Source organism: Scyliorhinus torazame, chromosome 13, assembly GCF_047496885.1.
Source record: "Scyliorhinus torazame isolate Kashiwa2021f chromosome 13, sScyTor2.1, whole genome shotgun sequence".
NCBI classification, from domain to species: Eukaryota; Metazoa; Chordata; class Chondrichthyes; order Carcharhiniformes; family Scyliorhinidae; genus Scyliorhinus; species Scyliorhinus torazame.
In genome coordinates this window covers 141,683,246-141,707,668 of record NC_092719.1, presented here as the reverse complement: position 1 = coordinate 141,707,668, position 24,423 = coordinate 141,683,246, and the positions used below count along the sequence as shown (strand labels likewise).

The following is a 24,423-nucleotide window of genomic DNA, read 5'->3' as shown; positions in this document are numbered from 1 at the left end:
CAGTGCCAACCTGTGCCGGAGCAATGCCTGGGCATGTCCTTCTACCCCTCCCCCCTCCCCCGGGACTATACTTACCTCTGTGGCCCCAGAGGGATCCCCATCAGCTGTCTCACATCTGGCCCAACCTGTTGTAAACCTTGCCGGCGTGTCATCACATCGGGGAGCTTTCAGTATTTTGTGACGGGGGATGATTTGGCAGGGGGGGGGGGCTAAGTAAATGACTTTAAATTTACTAAAATTAGGTTTACACCCTTTGTGGGTGTGAATCACGTGATGCTACCGGTGAGTCGTGGGGCAAATCTGGAAACTCAGGGCGGGATTCTCCGTTTTGCCGGTGCCGGGGGTTTCCCGACGGTGTGGAGCTGCTTCACAATGGGAAACCCCACTGACCGGCCGGCATAACGGAGAATCCCGCCGGCGGGGTGAGGCAGAAATGTGGCGCGGCGGGGCGGAGAATCCAGCCCTCAATCTTTCGGGCGAGAATCCCGATTCTCATGAGATTTCCAGTTCTCACCTCTGATCCCGCTTGCCAAGAGGGCGGCCTCAAGTTCCCGCCCAGAGCTTTAATGAGATTGTGTAACTCGCAGTGAGCACTAACATCTTGATGGATTGCTTAGAAATCCATGGGATTTTTCTTGGTCACATGTGTTATTTATTGTACATTGTGGTGTTATTTAATATTTACCTCATATTGATTCTTAATGTGAGAGTGTAAGGTAGGTTTTATAAATTGTTTTACTTTTAACTTTGCACACTGAAGTTTATTTTATTTGTTTAAACACTATGAAATCTAATGGCTTTATTTACTTAGTAAGTGCCCGGGATCATAAACTTTGTCTACTTTAAACAAAAAAGTTATTGTCTCCCGCCAGATCTTAAAATAAATTTAGAGGTATGATCCAGGATTGTAACAATTTGCACCTTGAGATGATTAGAAATTGTTCACTACCACATTAGTTTTCTGAACAGTTAAGATCTCACTCATAGGGGCCGATTTTCAGTCCGTGTTAGCTGCCAGCGGGACTGGTGACATGTGGGGGGTTTATTTTCTATGCTGACTGAGGGCACCTAATCTCAGTAGAGCCACCTCACCGGCTCTATCAGGCCCAGCCCTGCCACAGTGATGGTGTAAACCATGCCAACTGAATTTTTTATTTCCAGAGATCTGAAAATCTGGAATAAAAACTGGCTTTGCACCTGGAGAGCAACACGCCTGGTTTTAGTTTGAGCTTAACGTTCCGAAAAAAACATTGAATTCTCCCATTGCTCCTGCAGGGGGAGTTTAGTGACGCGCGGACATGGAGAATCTGACGGGAGACATAAAATCTGAAAGTCGCCGGTGTAAAATGAGGTTGTAATTTTCCCAATGCCCCGTCCACCATCGCGCTGGCAGGTGGTGTGAATGCAATTTGCATTCATTTGCATCTCATGAATTCTGATTAAAATAGCTGCCTGCTGGTGTCTCGTCAGGCCTTCTAGGCTTGCGTCACATCAACGGGAAATCACCTTGGCGTCAAACCCGATTGCAAAAGAGTGGTGTGCACAAGGTGGTCCTCAGTTCAGTAGAGACTTAGGGATGAGTTCAACAAAGCTTTGTACCACAGTGCTGCACCGCTCCTGATGTGCTGTTCACCACTCTGCCAGGGAAGATTGGTTTCTGCCCTCCATCTCCATGCTAGATTGGTCTTCGTCGACAGCACTGCGCTACTGGGCCCATGGACCCGCCTGTGTCATCAAATCAGATCAATACAACACCGAGGGTTAGGGAGTTCAGGGGAGTCTTCCCCCCTGGTGACACACAGCAGTGTTTATCTGGACATCACAATGCTGCAGGAGTCAAGGTACCACCACAACAATGGTCCGAAGTTTGACTGGGGGCTAGAGCGCAAGGTGAGGAGGTGGTGGGGGTGGGTGGGTAGGGAGTGGGCTCACGGTGGCACATAGAGGGGCAAGGAAATGGATGAAGGAGACAAATAGTGAAAGGCAGCGGGAAGACCGCTGTAAAATGTAAAATGTAACTGGTCTGATTAGTAAGTTTGCGGACGACACAAAGGTTGGTGGAATTGCGGATAGCGATGAGGACTGTCAGAGGATACAACAGGATTTAGATCGTTTGGAGACATGGGCGGAGAGGTGGCAGATGGAGTTTAATCCAGACAAATGTGAGGTAATGCATTGTGGAAGGTCTAATGCAGGTAGGGAATATACAGTGAAGGTAGAACCCTCAAGAGTATTGACTCTGAAAGAGATCTTGGTGTACATGTCCACAGGTCACTGAAAGGGGCAAAACAGGGGGAGAAGGTAGTCAAGAAGGCATATGGCATGCTTGCCTTCATTGGCCGGGACATTGAGTATAAAAATGGGCAAGTCAAGTTGCAGCTGTATAGAACCTTAGTTAGGCCACACTTGGAGTATAGTGTTCAATTCTGGTCGCCACACTACCAGAAGGATGTGGAGGCTTTAGAGAGGGTGCAGAAGAGATTTACCAGGATTTTGCCTGGTATGGGGGGCATTAGCTATGAAGAGAGGTTAAATAAACTTGGTTTGTTCTCACTGGCATGTCGGAGGTTGAGCGGCGACCTGATAAAGATCTTCAAAATTATGAGGGGCATAGACAGAGTGGATAGTCAAAGACTTTTCCCCAGGGTGGAGGGGTCAATTACTAGGGGGCATCGGGTTAAGGTGCGAGGGGCAAGGTTCAGAGGAGATGTACGAGGCACGTTTTTTTACACAGAGGGTAGTGAGGGCCTGGAACTCGCTGCCAGAGGAGATTGTGGAAGCAGGGACGAGAGTTATGTTTAAGGGGCATCTTGACAAATACATGAATAGGATGGGGATAGAGGGTAACGGACTACGGAAGTGTAGAAGATTTTAGTTTAGACGGGCAGCATGGTCAGCGCATGCTTGGAGGGCCGAAAGGCCTGTTCCTGTGCTGTACTTTTCTTCGTTCTTCTTCTTTGTTTTTGACCGAGGGGAGGGACACTGAACCTTGACAAGCCTGCATGAAAAGCTCACAAACAAGGGGGTCAAAAGGATACTACATTATTTACTATAAGGGGATGAATGAAGACACCAGATGCCTTGAACAGGGATCCAGGTGGTGCCTCAGAGCTGATGGACTCAGTGGTTGAATCGAGGTACATACGTCTTGAGATTGCTAGCCTTTTTCCTCTGTGTTGCTGACATCCTGCACACTCTGATGAGTGTGCTGGACTGGTGTTTAAATCTGGGCCAGGACATTCAAATCTGTCAGCTGAGGGTGGACAGATGAATCAGCTGCCAGCCTGCCAGGAGAGTCGGAAGGGAACTCGCCTGTGCATAATTAATGAGCTTCCAAGTGCAGAGTCTGGCACGAGATCCCACTATTCTAGTAGGCAGGCAGGCTGCACTTCGTCACAAACTCTGCCCATATTTGGTGGGCAGGAAACAGCAGCATATGTGCATTAGAATCCATTTGCATGGACTCAGAGTGATGCATAAGCTGTCATGTTATTGGACTTTTTTTGCAAATGCTGCCAGTAAACACCAACAGGTTTCGCCTGAAGCCAGTTTTACTCACCAGTCTTATGGAACCATCATAAGTGTTCTGGCAGCTTGAATATTTGTATGGTCTTTCTGCAGAACAATCTAGTTCACAACCTTGGTATCACTTTAGATGCCAGGATGAGCTTCCGACTTCACTCAGACACTCTACTGCCAGCTGCATAACACAGCCCGATTTTGCCCAATCTCAGTTGATCTGCTGCTGAAACCCTCCATCAACCCTTTGTTACTTCTAGACGTGACTATTCCAATGTAATCCTGGCAGTTCTCCATGAACTTCAGATCGTCCTAAACTCTGCTGCCTGTGCCTTAATTCACAGCAAGTCCCATTCCCCGATCACCCCTGCATTTGCTGAGAAAGGTCTTGATTTAAACATTTTCATCCTGTTTATTCAAATCCCTCCATGGCTTGCTCGTTCCTATCTTTATATTCTCCAACAGCCCCACAATCCCCTGAGATATCTGCATCTTCCTATAATTCTAGCCTCATGTGCATTCCCACTTATAATTATACTGTCGTTGGTGTCTGTGCCTTCAGCTGTCTGGGAATTAAGCTCTGGAATTCCCTCTTTAAACTGCTTCGTCTTCAATCCTGTCAGCCGGGACTGTAAAATTGAGCCCAATGTGCATTGCGTACTGATATAGAAACCTCAGTACAAGGGTTTGAATGCTATAATCTGTCCAACCAGCATCTCAAATGTAACTCTGTTTAACCTTTATAATAATCTTTATTATTGTCACAAGTAGGCTTACATTATCACTGCAATGAAGCTCCTGTGAAAATCGCCACATTCCGGCACATGTTCGGGTACACCAAGGGAGAATTCAGAATGTTCAAATTACCTAATAGCACGGGCAAAATTCTCCGTTATCGGCGGAAAGTCCGCCGATCGGCGCAAATAACGGCGCAAATCCGACTTGCGTCACGTCGGAAAAATGGGTCGATAGTCTCCGGCCCGAAATGGGCTAGCAGCGACGTAACGGGATCCGCGCTTGCGCAGTGGTTCATGCTGTGCAGCGTCATACGCGCTGCACGGCGTGACGGCTCATAAGGCCGCGCTGCTACCCCCCCACCCGACCGGAACACCCGACCGCAACACCCGACTGGATGGCTGGCCGTCGCTCAGCCCCAAGGTTCGAGTCACGCGATGTAGAGGCGCTCCTGGACGCGGTGGAGCAGAGGAGGGACGCCCTGTATCCCGGGCACGGCCGCAGAGTTGCCCCACGCCACAGCCGGCGTCTGCAGAGGGAAGTGGCAGAGGCCGTCACCGCTGTGGCCCTGACACCACGGACAGGCACCCAGTGCCACAAGAAGGTGAACGACCTCGTCAGAGCAGGCAGGGTGAGCCTCCCCCATATCCCCCCTCCCCATATCCCCCTCCCCCATATCCCCCCTCCCCCATATCCCCCATATCCCCCCTCCCCCATATCTCCCCCTCCCCATATCCCCCCTCCCCCATATCTCCCCCTCCCCCATATCCCCCCTCCCCCATATCCCCCATATCCCCCCTCCCCCATATCCCCCCCTCCCCCATATCCCCCCCTCCCCCATATCCCCTCCTCCCCCATGTCCCCCTCCCCATGTCCCCCTCCCCCATATCCCCCCTCCCCCATATCCCCCATATCCCACCTCCCCCATATCCCCCTCCCCATATCCCCCCTCCCCCATATCCCCCCTCCCCCGTATCCCCCATATCCCCCCTCCCCCATATCCCCCCTCCCCCATATCCCCCCTCCCCCATATCCCCCCTCCCCCATATCCCCCATATCCCCCCTCCCCCATATCCCCCCTCCTCCATATCCCCCCACCCCCATATACCCCATATCCCCAAGTGAATCCAGCCCTAACCTTAACCTCTGCAATGCACGCGCAACCGATGGCGTGCATTCATATACCTGCCTAACACTGTTGCCTTTTACCCCTGCCCCCCCCCCCCCCACAGGAGAAGCGCGCACACAACAATAGGGAGCATGTAAGGACTGGAGGAGGGCCCGCTGATGAGAGGCCACTGACCGTACACGAGGAAAGGGCCCTGGAACTGGCTGGCGGACCTGAGGACCGGGAGGTTGCTGATGCAGAGGTCGGGGGCGTACTAGCGAGTGAGCCACCGACAGCCAGTCCCCATATCCCCCCTCCCCTATATCCCCCTCCCCCGTATCATCTGATCACTGCCTGATGTCTAACCATGCATGCTTCATTGTGTATCGCAGGACCAAACGTCCAGGCACCCATCCCCGCAGATGCAGACTGCCCGCAGGATGCCCCTCGGAGACCACAGGAGACGGAGAGACCCGCACCCTACAGCATGCGACGCCCGCAGGATGCCCCTCGGAGACCACGGGAGACGGAGAGACCCGGACCCTCCAGCATGCGACGCCCGCAGGATGCCCCTTGGAGGCCACGGGAGACAGAGCGACCTGGAACCTCCAGCATGCGACGCCCGCAGGATGCCCCTCGGAGGCCACGGGAGACAGAGCGACCCGGACCCTCCAGCATGCGACGCCCGCAGGATGCCCCTCGCACACCACGGGAGACGGAGAGACCCGAACCCTCCAGCATGCGACGCCCGCAGGATGCCCCTCGGAGGCCGCGGGAGACAGAGAGACCCGGACCCTCCAGCATGCGACGCCCGCAGGATGCCCCCCGCACACCACGGGAGACGGAGAGACCTGGAGCAACAGGGAGACGACACCCCCGTCACGTGCGGGAGCGACCACCCAGCGACGAGGGGGGCAGCCACAGGCCCCCGTCACATCCGAGCCAGGACACCACTACCCAGGACACCACTACCCAGGACACCACTACCCAGGACACCACTACCCAGGACACCACTACCCAGGACACCCCTACCCGGGACAGCACTACCCAGGACACCCCTACCCGGGACAGCACTACCCAGGAAGACGAAATACCGGACAGTGACTCAGAGTGGATGGGTGGAGACGAACCCCCACCCCAAAGTGCCATGGACTCAGAGTGGGATGAAGAGCACGACACAACGCCACTGCTGTCACCAACACCCTCCACCATCGCAGAAACACTCACCACGGTTGGGCACTTTAGTGATGAGGCGTCTGGTACACTCACTGGTGCGCACAACACAGCCGTCCCGGTACAGCAGGTGGAGGTAGGAGCAGCAGAGGGACCGGGCGGTCGGAGGGCAGCCCAGCCCAAGCGAACATCTGCCGCCCAGATGGATCCCGAGTTCCTGCAGTTACCACACCCACACATAGATCCGATGCAACCACCGACCCGGAGACGAGCGAAGAGGGTGACGGGCGGCTTGCGGCGGCTGCGGTCGCAGGTGGAGGAGTCCACCCGCGTCCAGGAGCTGGGAGTGGTGCCGGTCATGCGTGCCACCCAGGCTGACACTGCACGGGTGGCGTCCGCGGTGGAGGCAATGGGTGCGACGGTGTCAGACATGGGGAACGGTTTGCGAGGCCTGGGGCCTTCCGTGCAGGCGGCGTCTGTGGCCCAGGAAATGGCTGCCCTCTGACAGGAGGCCATGAGCCAGTGCCAGCGCCAGATGGCAGAGGCGCTCAACGCCATAGCCCAATCTCTGCAGGCCATGGCCCAGTCTCAGCAGGCCATGGCCCAGTCTCTGCAGGCCATCGCTGAGGGCATCGGCGCCAGTGGCCATGTGCGAGCCGGCGTCGCACTGTCACAGACAGGGTTTGCCAACCCCCTGGGCTCCATGGCTGCAAACCTGCAGACCCCTGTCGATACCAGCACGGGCCTCCAGGACTGGCAGCGCCAGATGTCGGGGGGGCGTCGGATGGCCAGTCCGTTCGCATCCCCCACCTATGTAGAGGCCTGGGGGCCATCGGGCACCCCGAGGGAGGAGGAGGTGGTGTGGTCCGTCCCGGCTCCCTCTGTAGGGGAGGTCCCGGTACACCGCGACACCTCGGACTCCCCCCCTTCCGTCCCAGGTGCATAGGGTGGGCAACGGGCAGGACAGGCTGGCAGCTCGCCATCCCAGTCGCCCGGGCCGCAGCCTGGCCCATCTAGGCCAGGACGCCCCAGGAAACGGCCGCCAAAGGGATCCAGTGTCAGAGGGCAGGAATCACAGGAGTCCACCTCCAGTTCTGCTGTACCGTCTGGGGAACCACGTAGACGTAGTCATAGGGTCCGTAAGGCCAAACAATTAGACACTGAGTAAGTTGGCACGGGTGCAGGGCACAGATGAGTTTTAGGGACGAGGGCACGTGCATGAACTCCTTTGGTTATTAAAGTCAATGTTACACCTACCGAAGCTACCTCTGTGCTCTGTCCAAAGTGTGCGGGGGTGTCATGTACGTTGAGCGCAAGTGTGTGTGTGAGGGGTGGTCTTACGTCAGCACCAGGTGAGTCTGCCCCCTTCCCCCTGGGCCGCCATTAACATCCCCCGGGCAGAGGACGGGACCGTGCGCTGCAGTGTCACAGCCGCATGCAGGGATGGTCCGGGTGGATGGTGGTACTGTGGCCATGGGTCAGACATAGTCCAACGATGTAGAGCCAGGAGCTCATCGCAGGGCGGGTTGCCATCATCCTCCATGGCCTGCGATAGACACGCGTCCACCCGCAACTGTGTGAGCCCGGCCTGTTGTGCCGCAGGTGGATCGGCAATGGGGGTGGTGGGGGGTGGTGTGCATGCGGGTGGGGTGGGTGGGGTTGGGGAGGGAGGTGAGGGTGCTGGGTGGCTGGATGGGTGGGGGGTGGGGGTCGTCGGCTGTTGCCATGGTGTGCGGTCTGTGGCCATACTACCCGATTCCCACACCCATCTAGTCAGTGAAGCGGGCGTCTATCAGTCTGTCCCGTGCCCGCTGGGCCAGCCGGTAACGGTGGACAGCCACCCGCCTGTGTCTAGCCCGTCTGCCCTGACCATTGCCCCCATCCCCCTCATCTGGGGAGGACTGGGCCTCTTCCTGCTGCTCCTCCACTCCGCCCTCCTCTGCCTGCGGCACATCGCCCCTCTGCTGGGCTATGTTGTGCAGGACGCAGCACACCACAATGATGCGGCCGACCCTATCTGACCGATACTGGAGGGCGCCCCCAGAGAGGTCCAGGCACCTGAAACGCATCTTCAGCACGCCAAAGCACCTCTCGATCACTCCCCTTGTCGCTACATGGGCATCATTGTAGCAGTTCTCCGCCTCATTGCGTGGCCTCCGTATAGGCGTCATCAGCCACGATCGCAATGGGTAGCCCCTGTCGCCCAGCAACCAGCCCCTCAGCCGGGGATGGCGTCCCTCGTACATGCCGGGGATGGATGACCGCAACAACACGAATGAGTCGTGTACACTGCCTGGGTGACGGGCGCAGACGTGCAGGATCATTATGCGGTGGTCGCAGACCACCTGTACGTTCATCGAATAGGTCCCCTTCCTATTAGTGAACACGGCCCTGTTATCTGCAGGTGGCCGCACGGCGACGTGCATCCCATCGATCGCGCCCTGGACCATGGGGAACCCGGCCACGGCAGAGAAGCCCACGGCCCGGGCATCTTGGCTGGCCCGGTCCACGGGGAAGCGGATGTAGCGGTGCGCCATGGCATATAGGGCATCTGTCACTGCCCGGATGCACCGATGCACCGATGTCTGCGATATGCCGGACAGGTCCCCACTCGGTGCCTGGAATGACCCCGTTGCATAAATGTTCAGGGCCACCGTATGTCCCCCGCCAGTGCCACGCGGTGACAGGTGTGCCAGCAGGTGGCAGATGTGTGCCACGGTTTCCCGGCTCATCCGGAGTCTCCTCCTGCATTCCCGGTCCGTGAGGTCCTGGTATGACTGCCGGGGCCGGTACACACGGGGCGCCCTCGGGTGCCTCCGTTGCCGTGGGGCGCGACGTCCTCCTCCCCCTCCTCGTCCTGTCGGTCAGGTGTCCCTCCAGCCTGGGCGGCTGCCGCCTGCCCCTCTGCGGCAGCCTGCGCCGCCTCTCTGGCACGCTCCTCCTCCTCCTCCTCCTCATCCAGGGCAACATAGACATGAGCGGCTGCCACCACGGCGGCCAACATCGCTGGATGATCTGAAAACATGACGGCCTGGTGGGGGGGGGAGGGGAACGACGACATGTCATCATTGCCCATATCCCCTCCTCCCCCCAGCCAGGTGGCATGGACCGCATGGGTCCAACTGTTGGAGGCTGGCACCTGGCCAGGTGGACCGACTCACTTGCCCTCCCATCCTCCTCCTCGGCACGGACCCCCCCCCCCCCAACCTCCACCCCGGCACGGCACGGACCCCCCCCAACCTCCACCCCGGCACGGCACGGACCCCCCCCCCTAACCTCCACCCCAGCACGGACCCCCCCCAACCTCCACCCCGGCACGGCACGGACCCCCCCACCAACCTCCACCCCGGCACGGCACGGACCCCCCCCAACCTCCACCCCGGCACGGCACGGACCCCCCCCCCCCTAACCTCCACCCCAGCACGGACCCCCCCCAACCTCCACCCCCGGCACGGCACGGACCCCCCCACCAACCTCCACCCCGGCACGGCACGGACCCCCCCCCCAACCTCCACCCCAGCACGGACCCCCCCCCAACCTCCACCCCAGCACGGACCCCCCCCCAACCTCCACACCCAGCACGGACCCCCCCCAACCCCCAACCTCCACCCCGGCACGGCACGGACCCCCCCCCCAACCTCCACCCCGGCACGGCACGGACCCCCCCCCACACCTCCACCCCGGCACGGCACGGACCCCCCCCCCAACCCCAACCTCCACCCCGGCACGGACCCCCCCCCCCAACCTCCACCCCGGCACGGACCCCCTCCCGACACTCCCCCGGAGCCCAGCCTACTCTAACCCCCCCCCGCCGCACACACACACACACAACCCGAGACACACCTCTCCTCACGCAATCAGACTGCGGTCATGCCATTGCCTGCCCAGAGCCAACCCCCCAGGCTGTCACTCACCTCCACGCTGGTCGGCGTGAGCCTGGGGCACCGGGTCACGCCGATGAAAAGGAGGTTTGATTCACGTCGACGTGAACGGTCATCACGTCGACGGGACTTCGGCCATCCGGAAGGGAGAATATCGGCAGGCCGAAAACCGGCTGCCTTGCGCAGACCCGTGACATTCTCCGCGGCAGCGGCGCCATTAACGTCCCGCCGACTTTTCTCCCTTCGGAGACTTCGGCAACCGGCGGGGGCGGTATTCACGGCGGCCAACGGCCATTCTCCGACCCTCTGGGGGGTCGGAGAATGACGGCCCACGTCTTTCAGGATTTGTGGGAGGAAACCAGAGCACCCGGAGGAAACCCACGCAGACATGGGGAGAACGTGCAGACTCCGCACAGACAGTTACCCAAGGCCGGAATTGAACCTGGGACCTTTTAATATCATGGAAGGGGGATTACATGTCACAAATTCATCACAAATGAACAATTCTCAGTTTTGTGGTTGTTTGAGAAGACTGTTAAGTGGTTGAAGAATTTGTGAGTTTTGATTAAACTCTGAATACCTGTCTCACACTGGTTCAAGATTAAGAAAATAAATCTTCGTCTTAAAGTCATTCTCAGTGAATTCCGACCTCAAACTCAAACTCAGTACTAAGTTTACATATTGAGCCACAACCCTGCAGAACCGACATGACTAAATGGAGGGCTGTTTCAAACTTATATAAGGTGAGGTGAAGAACAAGATTTTATTTCTTATGCGATCATTAAAAGTATCCAGCTGCAGACTTCAGCATTAATACAAATCCTGGTCCCAGGGAGGTGTGGCAAAATAATTTTGGGCATTTCCTTGACATTCTGTATGCGAAGACTTGACATTTAAACATTTAAGTGTAAGTATTCATTAACATCCGCTGTGCCTCAATCTGCTAAATGTTAAGGGCAACCGAGGGTCATTCCCTCAGGAATGTACATTTCATCTGGTTGAAGAGTCAGAAGTGTCTTCCTTTTTTGAAAAAAGTATTTTAATTTTTCAACAATTTTACACATTTACAACAAACCCCAAATTCCCCAACTCATTTATCCCTCATCCCACCCTCAGCAGTCAACGGTAACCAACTCCCCAAAATGCAAAATAAACAGACCCCAACTCTTGTAGAACCCATCACTCGCCCCTCACCTTAGAGCAAATTTCACTTTTTCCAGGGCCAAAAACTCCAGCAGGTCCCCCCGCCACACTGAGGCACAGGGTGGAGAAACTAACCTCCACCCTAACAAGATCAGCCTACGAGCAATCAGTGAGGCGAAGGCTAAAACATCAGCCCTGCATCCACCTGCAGTTCCGGCTGGTCCGACATCCCAAATATGGCTTTGAGGGGACCAGGCTCCACTTCCACATGTACAACCCCTGGAATGGTGCTGATCTCCGTTCTCCAAAATCTTTCCAGCTTTGGGCATGCCCACAACGAGATGCACATGTTTTGCAGGGCCCCTCCCACCTCGCTCACAGACATCCTCTGCCCCTTCGAACAGCCAGCTCATCCTAGATTTTCTAAGATGCGCCCTGTACTCTACCTTCAGTTGTATCAGGCCCAGCCTCACACACGAGGTTGAGGCGTTTACCCTCCGCAGCGTCTCACACCACAACCCCTCCTCCAGTGCCACCCCTAACTCTTCCTCCCACTTCACGTTAAACCTTCTCCATGGACACCCCATTGCTTTCCCTATCTTGTCACAGAGGCTCTGGTCCACCAGCAACCCCACATCCATCTTCTGGGTTGCCCCTTCTCTAGTACCACGTCCATTCCAATGTGGCGCGTGATCCAAAATCACAGTTGGTGAATACTCTGCCCTCTTAACTCCGGCCAACAGCGCCTTTCCCACCACATAAAAGTCAATCCTCGAGAACACAATGTGCACCGGAAGAAAAACGAATTTTCCCAGTCCCTTGGGTGTAAAGATCTCCACGGATCTCCCCCCCCTCCCCACCGCCCCCCCCTCCACCCCCCTCTCCATCATGAGCACTACCAATGCCTTGCCCCACCCCCCACCTCTGACGGGGTCAGTGAGTGTGACTGGGACCTTACCACCCTCGGCTCCAGTACTGTGTTACAATCTACCCCCCCGACTATCAACTCATAGGTATCCAGATACGGAATGGCACCCAACATTCTCTTCACAAATGCCACATCATCACAATTGGGGGCCTATATGCTCACCAACGCCACCAGTCTCCCCTCAAAAGCACCCGTACCGATCACGTACCTGCCCCCTGATCCGCCTCCACCTGAAACCTCACCCAACTTACCCACCAAGATCGCCACCACCCCCCCCCAAGTGCTACTATCAAACCTTGAAAGAAACATCTGGCTCACCCACCCTTTCCTAACCGCATCTGATCCTTCACCATCAGGTGGGCCTCCTGCAACATCACCACATCGGCCTTTAAACCCTATCAAATGCAGAAAAACTCTCGCTCTTTTCACCAGTCCCCCTAACCCCGTCACGTCCCACGTCACCATAAGAGGCAGAAGTGTCTTCACGAGGTTATTGCAAGGTTCTTGATCTTTTAAGTTTGAGTCTTTCTGGAAAATGAAGTCAGTGGCACAGAACCTTCATTGGCCATAAGACTTTGTTGCACATACAAAGTTTAGGAATTTGTTATGCTTTGGGACTGTCCTGTTTAATTCAAGGTAAAATGGAGCAGTAAAAGAGGGGTGATGTGACCTTTCCTTGCATTCTGCTTGACCACAAACCTGGGTGACTTCATCGCAATGGGGCCAGTGGGACCCAGGCTTTTTCACTGGGAAGAAGTTGTGAAATGTCCATGTCTTTTTTCAATGGCAACGGCATTAATATTGATTGTGGGTAGACTGGTAAGTTTGGATTTTCGTGAAGTTGTACAGAATTTACACTTTAAATGGTGTGTGGGATTTGGAAATCCTGTCCTCATTTCCGACAGATCCCATTTTCATGGTTTACAAACGAGGGAAACCTGAACTCGGTGCTGAGTTCAAACAGATGCCATTTTCACAGAAACAAAAGTGCCAACCTGCAGTGTGAGTATTATGAATTTACGGAGCAGGCTCTTGGAACTGTCAAGCTATGAAGTTATTTAAATCCACTGCCCTTTAAAAAGAATAAATAAGCAGCCTTTCTGTGGTATGTGCAGTCTGCTCTGTGTGTGCATCTTTAACTCCGGTGCATCTTCTTGGCAATATGGCCTGTACCATCTGCTTATTCCCATGTGCTGAATTATAAGGCCAGTATAAACATGTTTTTCTGTGCTGAAAAATTGAGACTAACTCCAAATGCAAATATAGCCCTAAACGTAAATGTATTATCTTGAAAAATGTGGGGTCGACTTATATGCTGAATATAGGTCTAAATGTGCAATTTGGTGCTGATAAATGGGGTAATTTGAAACACTAGGTCAACTCATATGCTGTGATCTACAGTGTTTCAAGTTGATAAGACACGATTATTTTGATTCTGAAACATGATGGTGGCAAAAGCAATTGTTCTTCCTTTGCATTTTTATTCAATTGCTCTTGCAAAAACTTCCATTGTATGCCATATAATTTACATTTTTAGTCAATGTCGAGTGGTGACATTTCTAAAATGGGAAAAGATGTAAAGCAGGCCTCAGATCTGCTCTTACTCATTTTATAAAATTGTGTCATGTCAAGATGTACTGAGCGTACACAATACTGTCAATTTCCTGCCCATAAAAAGAAGCAATGTGGCCCAATTAGTCCACGTTTGTCTTCGTCCTTCACAAAAATAATGTCATGTGCCTGTTCTGTCCCAGTATCCTGTTAGTGCTTTCCCTTTAGCTGCCAATCAAATCTATTCTTAAATGTGGACATGATCTCTGCTCCCAAATCAAATTCAAGTCCTAAATATTGTACATTGTATCTTATCTTTCTGCTCCTTGTTTTAGACCTCCAGTTTATCAAATCACCTTGTAAACTCCCTGTGCAGGAGCTACGCACTGTGATTGATTGCACATCATCAGTCTTCCTGAAGCCTGATTCTGGCCTTTGCTGCATATATTTATAATTCTTATCTCTGACAGCTTTACCTGGATATGTAATTGATAACATTAGCACGGAGCCAGTGGTGGTGAAATTGATCTTCAGATGCAGCACAAAACTGCACTAATAAATCAGCAGCCTGCCTAATTGCACCCAGACTGATTGGGTAGAGTGAAAAACGGGCTGCCAATTAGTTCATTACCTGTTTTGCACTTTTGTGAAGAACAAATTCTCCGTCAAATATTTTAATTTCAACAGATATATTAATATAAGGCAGGTCTTCTACCCACCATCACAGTGCTAAAAAGGATCTTATATGGCTGTACTAGGCTTTATTGCAAACTGAATGACAGAATTCCATTCTGATGTCCCAAAAATAGCAACAATGCACTTGGATGTGGGCTGCCCCACGTAATTACTGATAAGCAATTGCACTGTCGGACAAATCACAAAATTGATGATGTCACTTGCTCCTTGGTACAATGTGTATATTTTGTGTTTGTTTGAGTAGTCAGAATTTTATCAGCTTAACCAATCTAAAGGAATAGGTATTCATTAATTATGTCACTGACCTGCTATATATCAATATCTCATCAACTCAATTATATTGAATTGGATCTGAACACAGCTAAAAAGCCATCAACTGGACAGTTGTTGCTTTTCTGAGATAATCCCAACCACAGTTCTTCTACTTTCTTTCTTTTCTTGCACTGTTTTGTGCAGAATTTGAACGTAATCTTTTACTTTAAAAGTTTGGCAAAATTTTACATTGTCAAAATGAATAACAGCTTTGAGATTAACTGCAATAGCATATTTAAGCTTATTTTTCATTTAACATCTACTTGCTAAACTAGATAGAGGGCGGGATTCTCTGACGGGATTCTCGATGGCGGGAGGTTGCCCGGCATGATCTCCTGCTCCCATTGAATCCATGCTATGCCGCTGAGAAACCCATGGAAGGGGTGCGCCATTGGCGGGACCAGATGATTCTACCAGCGTGAAGAGTCAAAGATTTCGCCTATTTTGATCAGAATCAGGTAAACTCAAGTTTCACTTGCCTGAGTCTCATATGATGCATGAATATGATCCACTCTGCATACAATATACATTCATGGATTTAATGACTTTGGGCGGGGTTTTTCCCAAACCGGCGGGGCGGGCCCTACCGGCGCCGAGGAGTGGCGTGAACCACTCCGGCGTCGGGCCGCCGGGAGGTGCGGAATCCTCCGTGCTGGTGTCATCCCAGCACATGCGCAGGGGGGTTCCTCTCCGCGCCGGCAATGACGGAGATTGACAGCAGCCGGCGCAGAGGGAAGAGTGCCCCCACGGCACAGGCCCGCCCGTGGATCGGTGGGCCCTGATCGCGGGCCAGGCCACCGTGGGGGCACCCCCCGGGGCCAGATTCCCCCCCCCCCCCCCACCCCCAAGGACTCTACAGGGCGCCTGCAGAGCCAGGTCCCACTGGTACGGACCTGGTGTAATATACGCCGGCGGGAACGGCCGAAAACGGGCGGCCGCTCGGCCCATCGTGGGCCAGAGAATCGCCGGGGGGGGCCGCTGCTAGCAACCGGCGACCGATCCGGCCCCATTCCCGACCTGCAAGGACCCGGCGCCGGAGAATTTGGCAGCCGGCGTCGGGGCGGGATTCACGCCACCCCCCGGTGATTCTCCGACCCGGCGGGGAGTCGGAGAATCCCGCCCTTGGTTTCTCAGGGTTTTTTAAACTCAGGGTCATGACCCAGGGGTGGGTCATGGGCAGGTGTCAACGGCTGCAACCGGCTTTTAAAAATGTCAGCCGCTACCGGTTTTCAAGAATGCTGGCCGGCCCGCACATGCATGCCCCCTCAGGCAGATCTGACATTGCAGAGGCCCAGAGCCAAGCAGGGCAGACTGGGTCCTCCTGACATCAGCGTGCTGTCCCAGGACCAACTTTTTTCCCCACAGAAGGGGCGATAGAGAGCAGGTCACGTGCCCATCACATACACTGATGTCACGCACCCTGTACGCCCTTGCTTTGGGCGTGAAATCACAGAGGGGAGATTCCTCCATTTTGTAGCTGACAGCAAGCTAGCAAGAGGACTGTGTGAAGAACTGAAAATGGATCATTTTGTAATGAGGAAGAGCAGGCCAGAGTCACAAGCAGATCAGGATCTCACAACTAAATCTGCTCGAGAGAGCTTTGAGGCGAGTCTACGGCAGAACAACATTCAACATTAATTGAATTCAAAAGCAATCATTTAGCCCTTCTTCACATCAATCGTGCTTAGAAGCAGTCATTTAGCTATCAATTAACATTGCAAGTAATGTAATTAACATCAATGTCACCAATTTCAGTGCTCAAACATTTGCGATCAGTAACATCCCTTCAGCATTTAAACACCAAAAATGATCAGAGTTTGTTTTACATATTTTGGAATTTCAAGATCCAAGTTCGGTGGGGTCCAGTACCTGGAGTTTGGTGGTGGCAGTGGGCCCTCAGGCCTAGAAACTGGAGGGAGACAGGGGATAAGAATTCGTAGAATGGAGGGAGAGGGGGGCAAGTGTTTGCAGACCGGAGAGAGAGAGTGAGGGGCAAGAGTTTGGCGACCGAGAGGGCGGGGGGCAGAACTGGAAGACCAAAGGGAGGGGGGCAAGGGGGGAAAGTGCTTAGAGACTGGAGGGAAGGGGACGGGAAGTTTGTAGACCAGAGGGAGAAGGTGTGGAGGAGGGGGCAAGAGTCTGGAGATTGAAGAGATTGGGTGGAGTGGTTGGGGGTGGGGGTGGGGGGGTGGGGGGTGGGGGGGGGGGGGGGGGGCTGGTGGTGGAGTAGACTTTAGACTTTAGATCCGAAGACTGGGGGTGGGAATGTGGAGGGTTGGGGTCAGAATTTAGATGCTGAAGCAAGAGGAAGCCTTTAGCCCTGGGTCTGGGGGGGAAGGAAGAAGTTGAGACCCTGAGCCTTAAAGGGCCGGGCAAGTGGGAGGCCTGTGACTGAGGGAAGAGAGAAAGTTTGAGTCTTAGGGGGCTGGACATGGGGGAGGGGGGGACATGCTGGGAGGTAGAGTTTAGACCCTGAGATTGGAGAGGGGGGGGTGAAGGTTGGTGAAAGGGCTTGTTGCATGTATAGATCCTGATACTCAAATGAGTTAATGATGGGAATCTGGGGCGAAATTCTCCCGAAACGGCGCGATGTCCGCCGACTGGCGCCCAAAACGCGCCAATCAGACGGGCATCGCACCGCCCCAAAGGTGCGGAATGCTCCGGATCTTTGGGGGCCGAGCCCCAACATTGAGGGGCTAGGCCGACGGCGGAGAAATTTCCGCCCCGCCAGCTGGCGGAAACGGCCTTTGTTGCCCCGCCAGCTGGCGAGGAAATGACATGTTGGGGCGGCGCATGTGCGGGAGCGTTAGCGGCTGCTGAAAGTTTCCCACGCATGCACAGTGGAGGGAGGCTCTTCCGCCTCCGCCATGGTGGAGGCCGTTGCGGAGGCGGAAGGGAAAGAGTACCCCCACGGCACAGGCCTGCCCGCGGATCGGTGGGCCCCGACCGTGGGCCAGGCCACCGTGGGGGCATCCCCCGGGGTCAGATCGGCCCGCGCCCCCCCCCCCCCAGGACCCCGGAGCCCGCCCACGCCGCCTTGTCCCGCCGGTAAATAGGTGCTTTAATTTACGCCGGCGGGACAGGCAATTTATCAGCGGGACTGCGGCCCATTCGGGCCAGAGAATCGAGCGGGGGGGGCCCGCCAACCGGCGCGACGCGATTCCCGCCCCCGCCGATTCTCCGGTGCCAGAGACTTCGGCAACCGGCGGGGGTGGGATTCACGGCAGCCCCCGGCGATTCTCCGACCCGGCGGTGGGTTGGAGAATGACGCCCCTGGTTGGTGCTCTCAATAATCATGTGCTGTATGGTGGAGAGATGTTAGGCTATATAAAAAATTGGATAAATTCAGATATTAATTAACTTATTGATTTTCTTGTATTTTTCAGTTCAAATTGCTGAGTGTACTGGATAGCTTTGAGCACATTGGATAGCTTTGAGAGCCTTAGATAGCTTCGCGTACACTCAACACCTTTGAGCGCCACTGGCAGCAAGTCACCTGCCTATGTTTTTGGAATGGGAATGGTGGATGGCATTTTATAGCATGGCAGGGAAGCTAAAACCTAAAAGGCAATAATCAGTGATTTTATCAGATAACTGACCACAGTTTCATTACTTACCCTCCTCCGCTGAATATACAGTGATTACTGGGCTGTAAGGGCCTTCGCCTTTGTTATTGTAGACTCCGACCTTTACTTCATAGGGGGAGAAAGGTGGCACGCTTTCATTTCTAAACACATATCTTGATGCATCTGCTGAGGTGACTGCTGCCTTCATCCAACTCGTTGTTCCAAGCAGTCGAAATGCAACAACATATCCAAAGCCTTCACCATTTTGTAACTCTTCAGGTACAGGCTGCAAAACAGACAAAAAGTTACCTAAAAGAAGCAGCAACAACCTCCATTTGTATTGCTTCTTTTCAATAACGAACATAACAAGGTGTTTCATATAGAACAGAACAATCTGAAAGAAACTGGGTGAGGTGACTAAATGCACAACTTCTCAATGTTCTGTTGTGACCTGAGACTAATTTCCCACAGGCAAAAAATTACACATACCCACTTTGTATTTTTCAAACTTCTTGTGTGGGGCACCAGAATGACCCTGCACCATTTTGCAACCAGTAGGCAGATCAATACAAGAACAAGGGGCTGGATTCCCTGCCCCGTTGCGCCACCTTTCTGTCCCGACCTGCTGGCAGGATTCTCTGTTACGCTGGCCGATCAATGGGGTTTCCCATTGTAGGGAAGCCCCACGCCGTTGGGAAACCCCCGGGCACCGGCTAAACGGAGAATCCTGCCGGCAGAGAATCCCGCCCAATAACTTCAATGTCGGTTACAACCACTGTCCTACTCCTGGATGCCAATCTTGGAATTCCACATTCACGATAGAATTCAATTTCTACCAGGGCTGGGTGTATTTTTCACAGCACAGTCCTGACGGAGGAGCTCTTGAACAATCTGCTCATTCCGTTTCAGAATGTCACCTCGCCTGAGTATTGTGGGGGCTGGCGTAATGGAGAAACCCGACGGGTCGAGGCAGAAATGTGGCTCGGCGGGGTGGAGAATCCAGCCCCTTGTTTTCTAATTATTCTTTTCTTCAATAACTTTCCAACGAGATCAGCGGTTGTTTTTTTTTTGTGCTTTCAACATGATCATAGATATCATAGAATTTACAGTGCAGAAGGAGGCCATTCAGCCCATCGAGTCTGCACCGGCTCTTGGAAAGAGCACCCTACCCAAGGTCAACACCTCCACCCTATCCCCATAACCCAATAACCCCACCCAACACTAAGGGCAATTTATCAGGGCCAATCCACCTAACCTGCACATCTTTGGACTGTGGGAGGAAACCGGAGCACCCGGAGGAAACCCACGCACACACGGGAAGAACGTGCAGACTCCACACAGATTGACCAAAGTGACTTGGAATTATATCACAGTTCCTTCACTGTTGCCCAATCAAAAACCTGAAACACCCTTCCTGATGCACAGTCGGTGCACCCATACCTCATGGACTGCAGCAGTTCACGAAGGTGGTTGACTACCAACTTCTGAAGGACAGTTAGGGATAGGCAACAAATGCTGGACTTGCTTAGAAGCAGTTCAACGCATCCCTGAGATGAAGAATTGGTCTTTTGAAGAAAGATTGAACAGGTTGTGCCAATACTCATTGGAGTTTAGATGAATGAGAGATGATCTTATTGAAACATATACGATCCTGAGGGGATTTGATAGGGTAGATACTGGGAAGATGCTTCCAGTTGTGGGAGAGACTAAACCAGGGAACCTGGTTTAAGAATAAGAGACCTACAGTTTAAGACAGAAATAATGGAAATTTCTTTCCCTCCAAAGGTTATTAGTATGAGGGTTATTATTTTCCCTCGAAAGCAGTGGAGTTTGGTCACTGAGTTTATTCAAGACTGAGTTGGACAGATTTTTCATAGACAAGGGAGTCAAGGGAAGTGGTGTCCTGACCACAACCAGATCTTATTGAATGGTGGAGCAGGCTCGGAAGGTTGAATGGCCTACTCCTGCTCCCATGTTCTCTGTTCCTATCAATGAATAATAAAAACTTGAGTAAAATAAAAGCAAGATACTGCAGATGCTGGAGATCTTAAATATAAATGCAAAGTCCTGGAAAATCTCAGCAGGTCCACAGCATTTCTGGAGAGAGAAACAGAGTTAACATTTTGAGTTCAATCGGAGTTGATTATGACTCTTCTTCAGAATTGAAGAGGGGGAAGAAATGTCATGGGGTTTATGCTATTGAGAGGGGGAGAGGGCGCAAGAACAAACGGGAACGTCTGGGATAGAGTAGAGACAGTAGATATTAATTGACAAAAATGGCATGGAACAAATGTCAACGGGAGTGGCGAAGGTTCTAATAAAGAAACAAAGCATTGGTCCAGAGTGAGTGTTCATGGCAGGATTTTGAACAGCTCTGTCTTTAAGCAAAAATGTGAAAAAAAAAGATACAGACTGGCACTTGGCAAAAACAAAATGAATCAAAATGAAGGGCAGAGATCATGGTCTGAAGTTGCTGAATCCAATGTTGAATCCAGAAGGAGCTTCGCTAGGACATTGCAGCAGGCTGAGGACAGAAATGTTAGGGTATGAACAGAGTGGTGAATTAGAATGTTAAGCAACCAGATTCTCAGCATCATGCTTCTGGACAAGGCAGAGGTGTTCCATAAAGTGGTCATGCAGTCTATGTTTGATCTCCCCAATGTAGAGGGGACGGCATTGTGAGCAGCAAATACAGTAGATTAAATTGAAAGAAGTAAAAGTAAGTTGTTACTGCACCTGTAAAGGGGTGTTAGAGCCTTAGGCAGTGATAAATGAGACAGTAAGTAAAAAGGTTACAGTTCCTGCGATTGCAAGGGAAGGTGCTGTGGGAAGAAGTGGTGGTGTTGGGGTGATTGAGGAGTGGACCAGGGTGTTGCAGAGGAAATGGCCCTTTTGGAACACTGACAGGGAAGCGGAGAGGATGATGTGTTTTGTGGTGGCAACATGCTGGAGATGGTGGAGGATCTTCCTTTGTATCTGAAGGTTGGTTGGGTGGAATGTGTGGACAAGCGGAACCCTATGGCCGCTCTCTGAGGGAGGGGAGGGGTGAGCGCAGGGAGGGGGGAATTGGATCAGCCACAATTGAGAGCCCTGTCAATCACAGTGCAGGGTGTGTGGTGGAGAATCCTTGTTTGAGGAAAAAGGAAGACATACCTGAAGTGCTGTTGTGGATAGTGGGATCAGAAAGGATGCGATGGAGATGGTGAAACTGGAAGAATGGAATGGCATCCTTACAGAAAGTAGGGCATGAGGAAATGTAGTTGTGGGAGCCTGTGGGCTTATTAGTAGATAGCCTTTCCCAGACATGGAGGCAGAGAAATTGAAGAAGAGAAGTACAATGTCGACAATGGGCCATGTGATGCCAAGAGAAGGGTAGAAATTTAAAACAACTGATTAATTTTGTCAGTTCTAGGTGAGAGCAGGAAGCAGCACCAATACTGTCATTGATGTACCAAAAAAAGAGTTGAGGGAAAGGCCTGAGTACTGGGGCCAATATGGGTACCTTAAGCAATGCATTTGGGAGGAATTGAGACAAGTTAAAGGGAAAATGTTCAATTAATCACGTTCAGCCAGGGAGAAAGGGGTGGTGGAGGACTGTTTGGATCGCTGTTAAAGAAAGAAGTGAAAAGCTCTCAGACCATCCTGGTTGGTGACGAAGGTGCAGGGAGATTGAACGTCCATAGTGAAGACAAGTGTCGGGCTCGGAAATTGGAAATTGTTGAAATTAAGTAGGATGTCAGTAGAGACATAGTACGAAGTCTTACAACACCAGGTTAAAGTCCAACAGGTTTGTTTCGATGTCACTAGCTTTCGGAGCGCTGCTCCTTCCTCAGGTGAATGAAGAGGTCTGTTCCAGAAACACATATATAGACAAATTCAAAGATGCCAAACAATGCTAGGAATGCGAGCATTAGCAGGTGATTAAATCTTTACAGATCCAGAGATGGGTTAACCCCAGGTTAAAGAGGTGTGAATTGTACCAAGCCAGGACAGTTGGTAGGATTTTGCAGGCCAGATGGTGGGGGATGAATGTCATGCGACATGAATCCCAGGTCCCGGTTGAGGCCGCACTCATGTGTGCGGAACTTGGCTATAAGTTTCTGCTCGGCGATTCTGCGTTGTCGCGGGTCCTGAAGGCCGCCTTGGAGAACGTTTACCCGGAGATCAGAGGCTGAATGCCCTTGACTGCTGAAGTGTTCCCCGACTGGAAGGGAACATTCCTGCCTGGTGATTGTTGCGCGATGTCCGTTCATTCGTTGTCGCAGCGTCTGCATGGTCTCGCCAATGTACCACGCTTCGGGACATCCTTTCCTGCAGCGTATGAGGTAGACAACGTTGGCCGAGTCGCACGAGTATGTACCGCGTACCTGGTGGGTGGTGTTCTCCCGTGTAATAGTGGTATTCATGTCGATGATCTGGCACGTCTTGCAGAGATTGCCATGACAGGGTTGTGTGGTGTCGTGGTCACTGTTCTGTATGTATACCTTATGTATTTTCGGCCAACACACCAGGCCGCCCTATCGTTTCAGGCAATGGGACCCTGTGTGAGATCTCTCTGGCTACATCGAGGGCATCTTGAAACCCATCGTACAAGGTACACCCAGCTTCTGTCGCGATACGACGGACCTCCTACAGAAACTCAGCACCCATGGACCAGTTGAACCAGGAACATTCTTCGTCACAATGGACGTCTCGGCACTCTACACCAGCATCCCCCATGACGACGGCATTGCTGCAACAGCCTCAGTACTCAACACCGACAACTGCCAATCTCCAGACGCAATTCTGCAACTCATCCGCTTCATTCTGGATCACAACGTCTTCACCTTCGACAACAAGTTCTTCATCCAGACGCACGGAACAGCCATGGGGACCAAATTCGCACCCCAATACGACAACATCTTCATGCACAAGTTTGTACAGGACCTACTCACCGCACAGGACCTTCAACCGATGTTATACACCAGATACATCGATGACATTTTTTTCCTTTGGACCCACGGCGAAGAATCACTGAAACGACTACACGATGACATTAATAAGTTCCATCCAACCATCAGACTCACCATGGACTACTCTCCAAAATCAGTTGCATTCTTGGACACACTCGTCTCCATCAAGGACAGTCACCTCAGCACTTCGCTTTACCGCAAACCCACGAATAACCTCATGATGCTCCACTTCTCCAGCTTCCACCCTAAACACATTAAAGAAGCCATCCCCTATGGACAAGCGCTCCGTATACACAGGATCTGCTCAGACGAGGAGGAGCGTAACAGACATCTACAGACGTTGAAAGATGCCCTCGTACGAACGGGATATGGCACTCGACTCATCGATCGACAGTTCCAACGCGCCACAGCGAAAAACCGGACCGACCTCCTCAGAAGACAAACATGGGACACAACCGACAGAATACCCTTCGTCGTCCAGTACTTCCCCGGAGCGGAGAAACTACGTCATCTTCTTCACAGCCTTCAACACGTCATTGATGACGATGAACATCTTGCCAAGGTCATCCACACACCCCCACTACTTGCCTTCAAACAACCGCACAACCTCAAACGAACCATTGTTTGCAGCAAACTACCCAGTCTTCAGAACAGTGACCACGACACCACACAACCCTGTTATGGCAATCTCTGCAAGACGTGCCAGATCATCGACATGAATACCACTATTACACGGGAGAACATCACCCACCAGGTATGCGGTACATACTCGTGCGACTCGGCCAACGTTGTCTACCTCATACGCTGCAGGAAAGGATGTCCCGAAGCGTGGTACATTGGCGAGACCATGCAGACGCTG

The 24,423-nt window shown here is 52.7% G+C and overlaps 1 protein-coding gene across 26 annotated transcripts in view; it reads right to left on the bottom strand.

The window, feature by feature from the left end:
* The window catches only part of LOC140388298 (contactin-4-like), a 3,617,424-nt gene that overhangs the window by 213,332 nt on the left and 3,379,669 nt on the right, over nucleotides 1–24,423 (bottom strand). For all 26 annotated transcript variants that reach the window (XM_072472208.1, XM_072472210.1, XM_072472213.1 and 23 more), the window contains one exon: nucleotides 18,664–18,898. In XM_072472208.1, coding sequence (XP_072328309.1) covers nucleotides 18,664–18,898 — 235 coding nt within the window. The remainder of the gene's footprint in view (nucleotides 1–18,663; nucleotides 18,899–24,423) is intronic.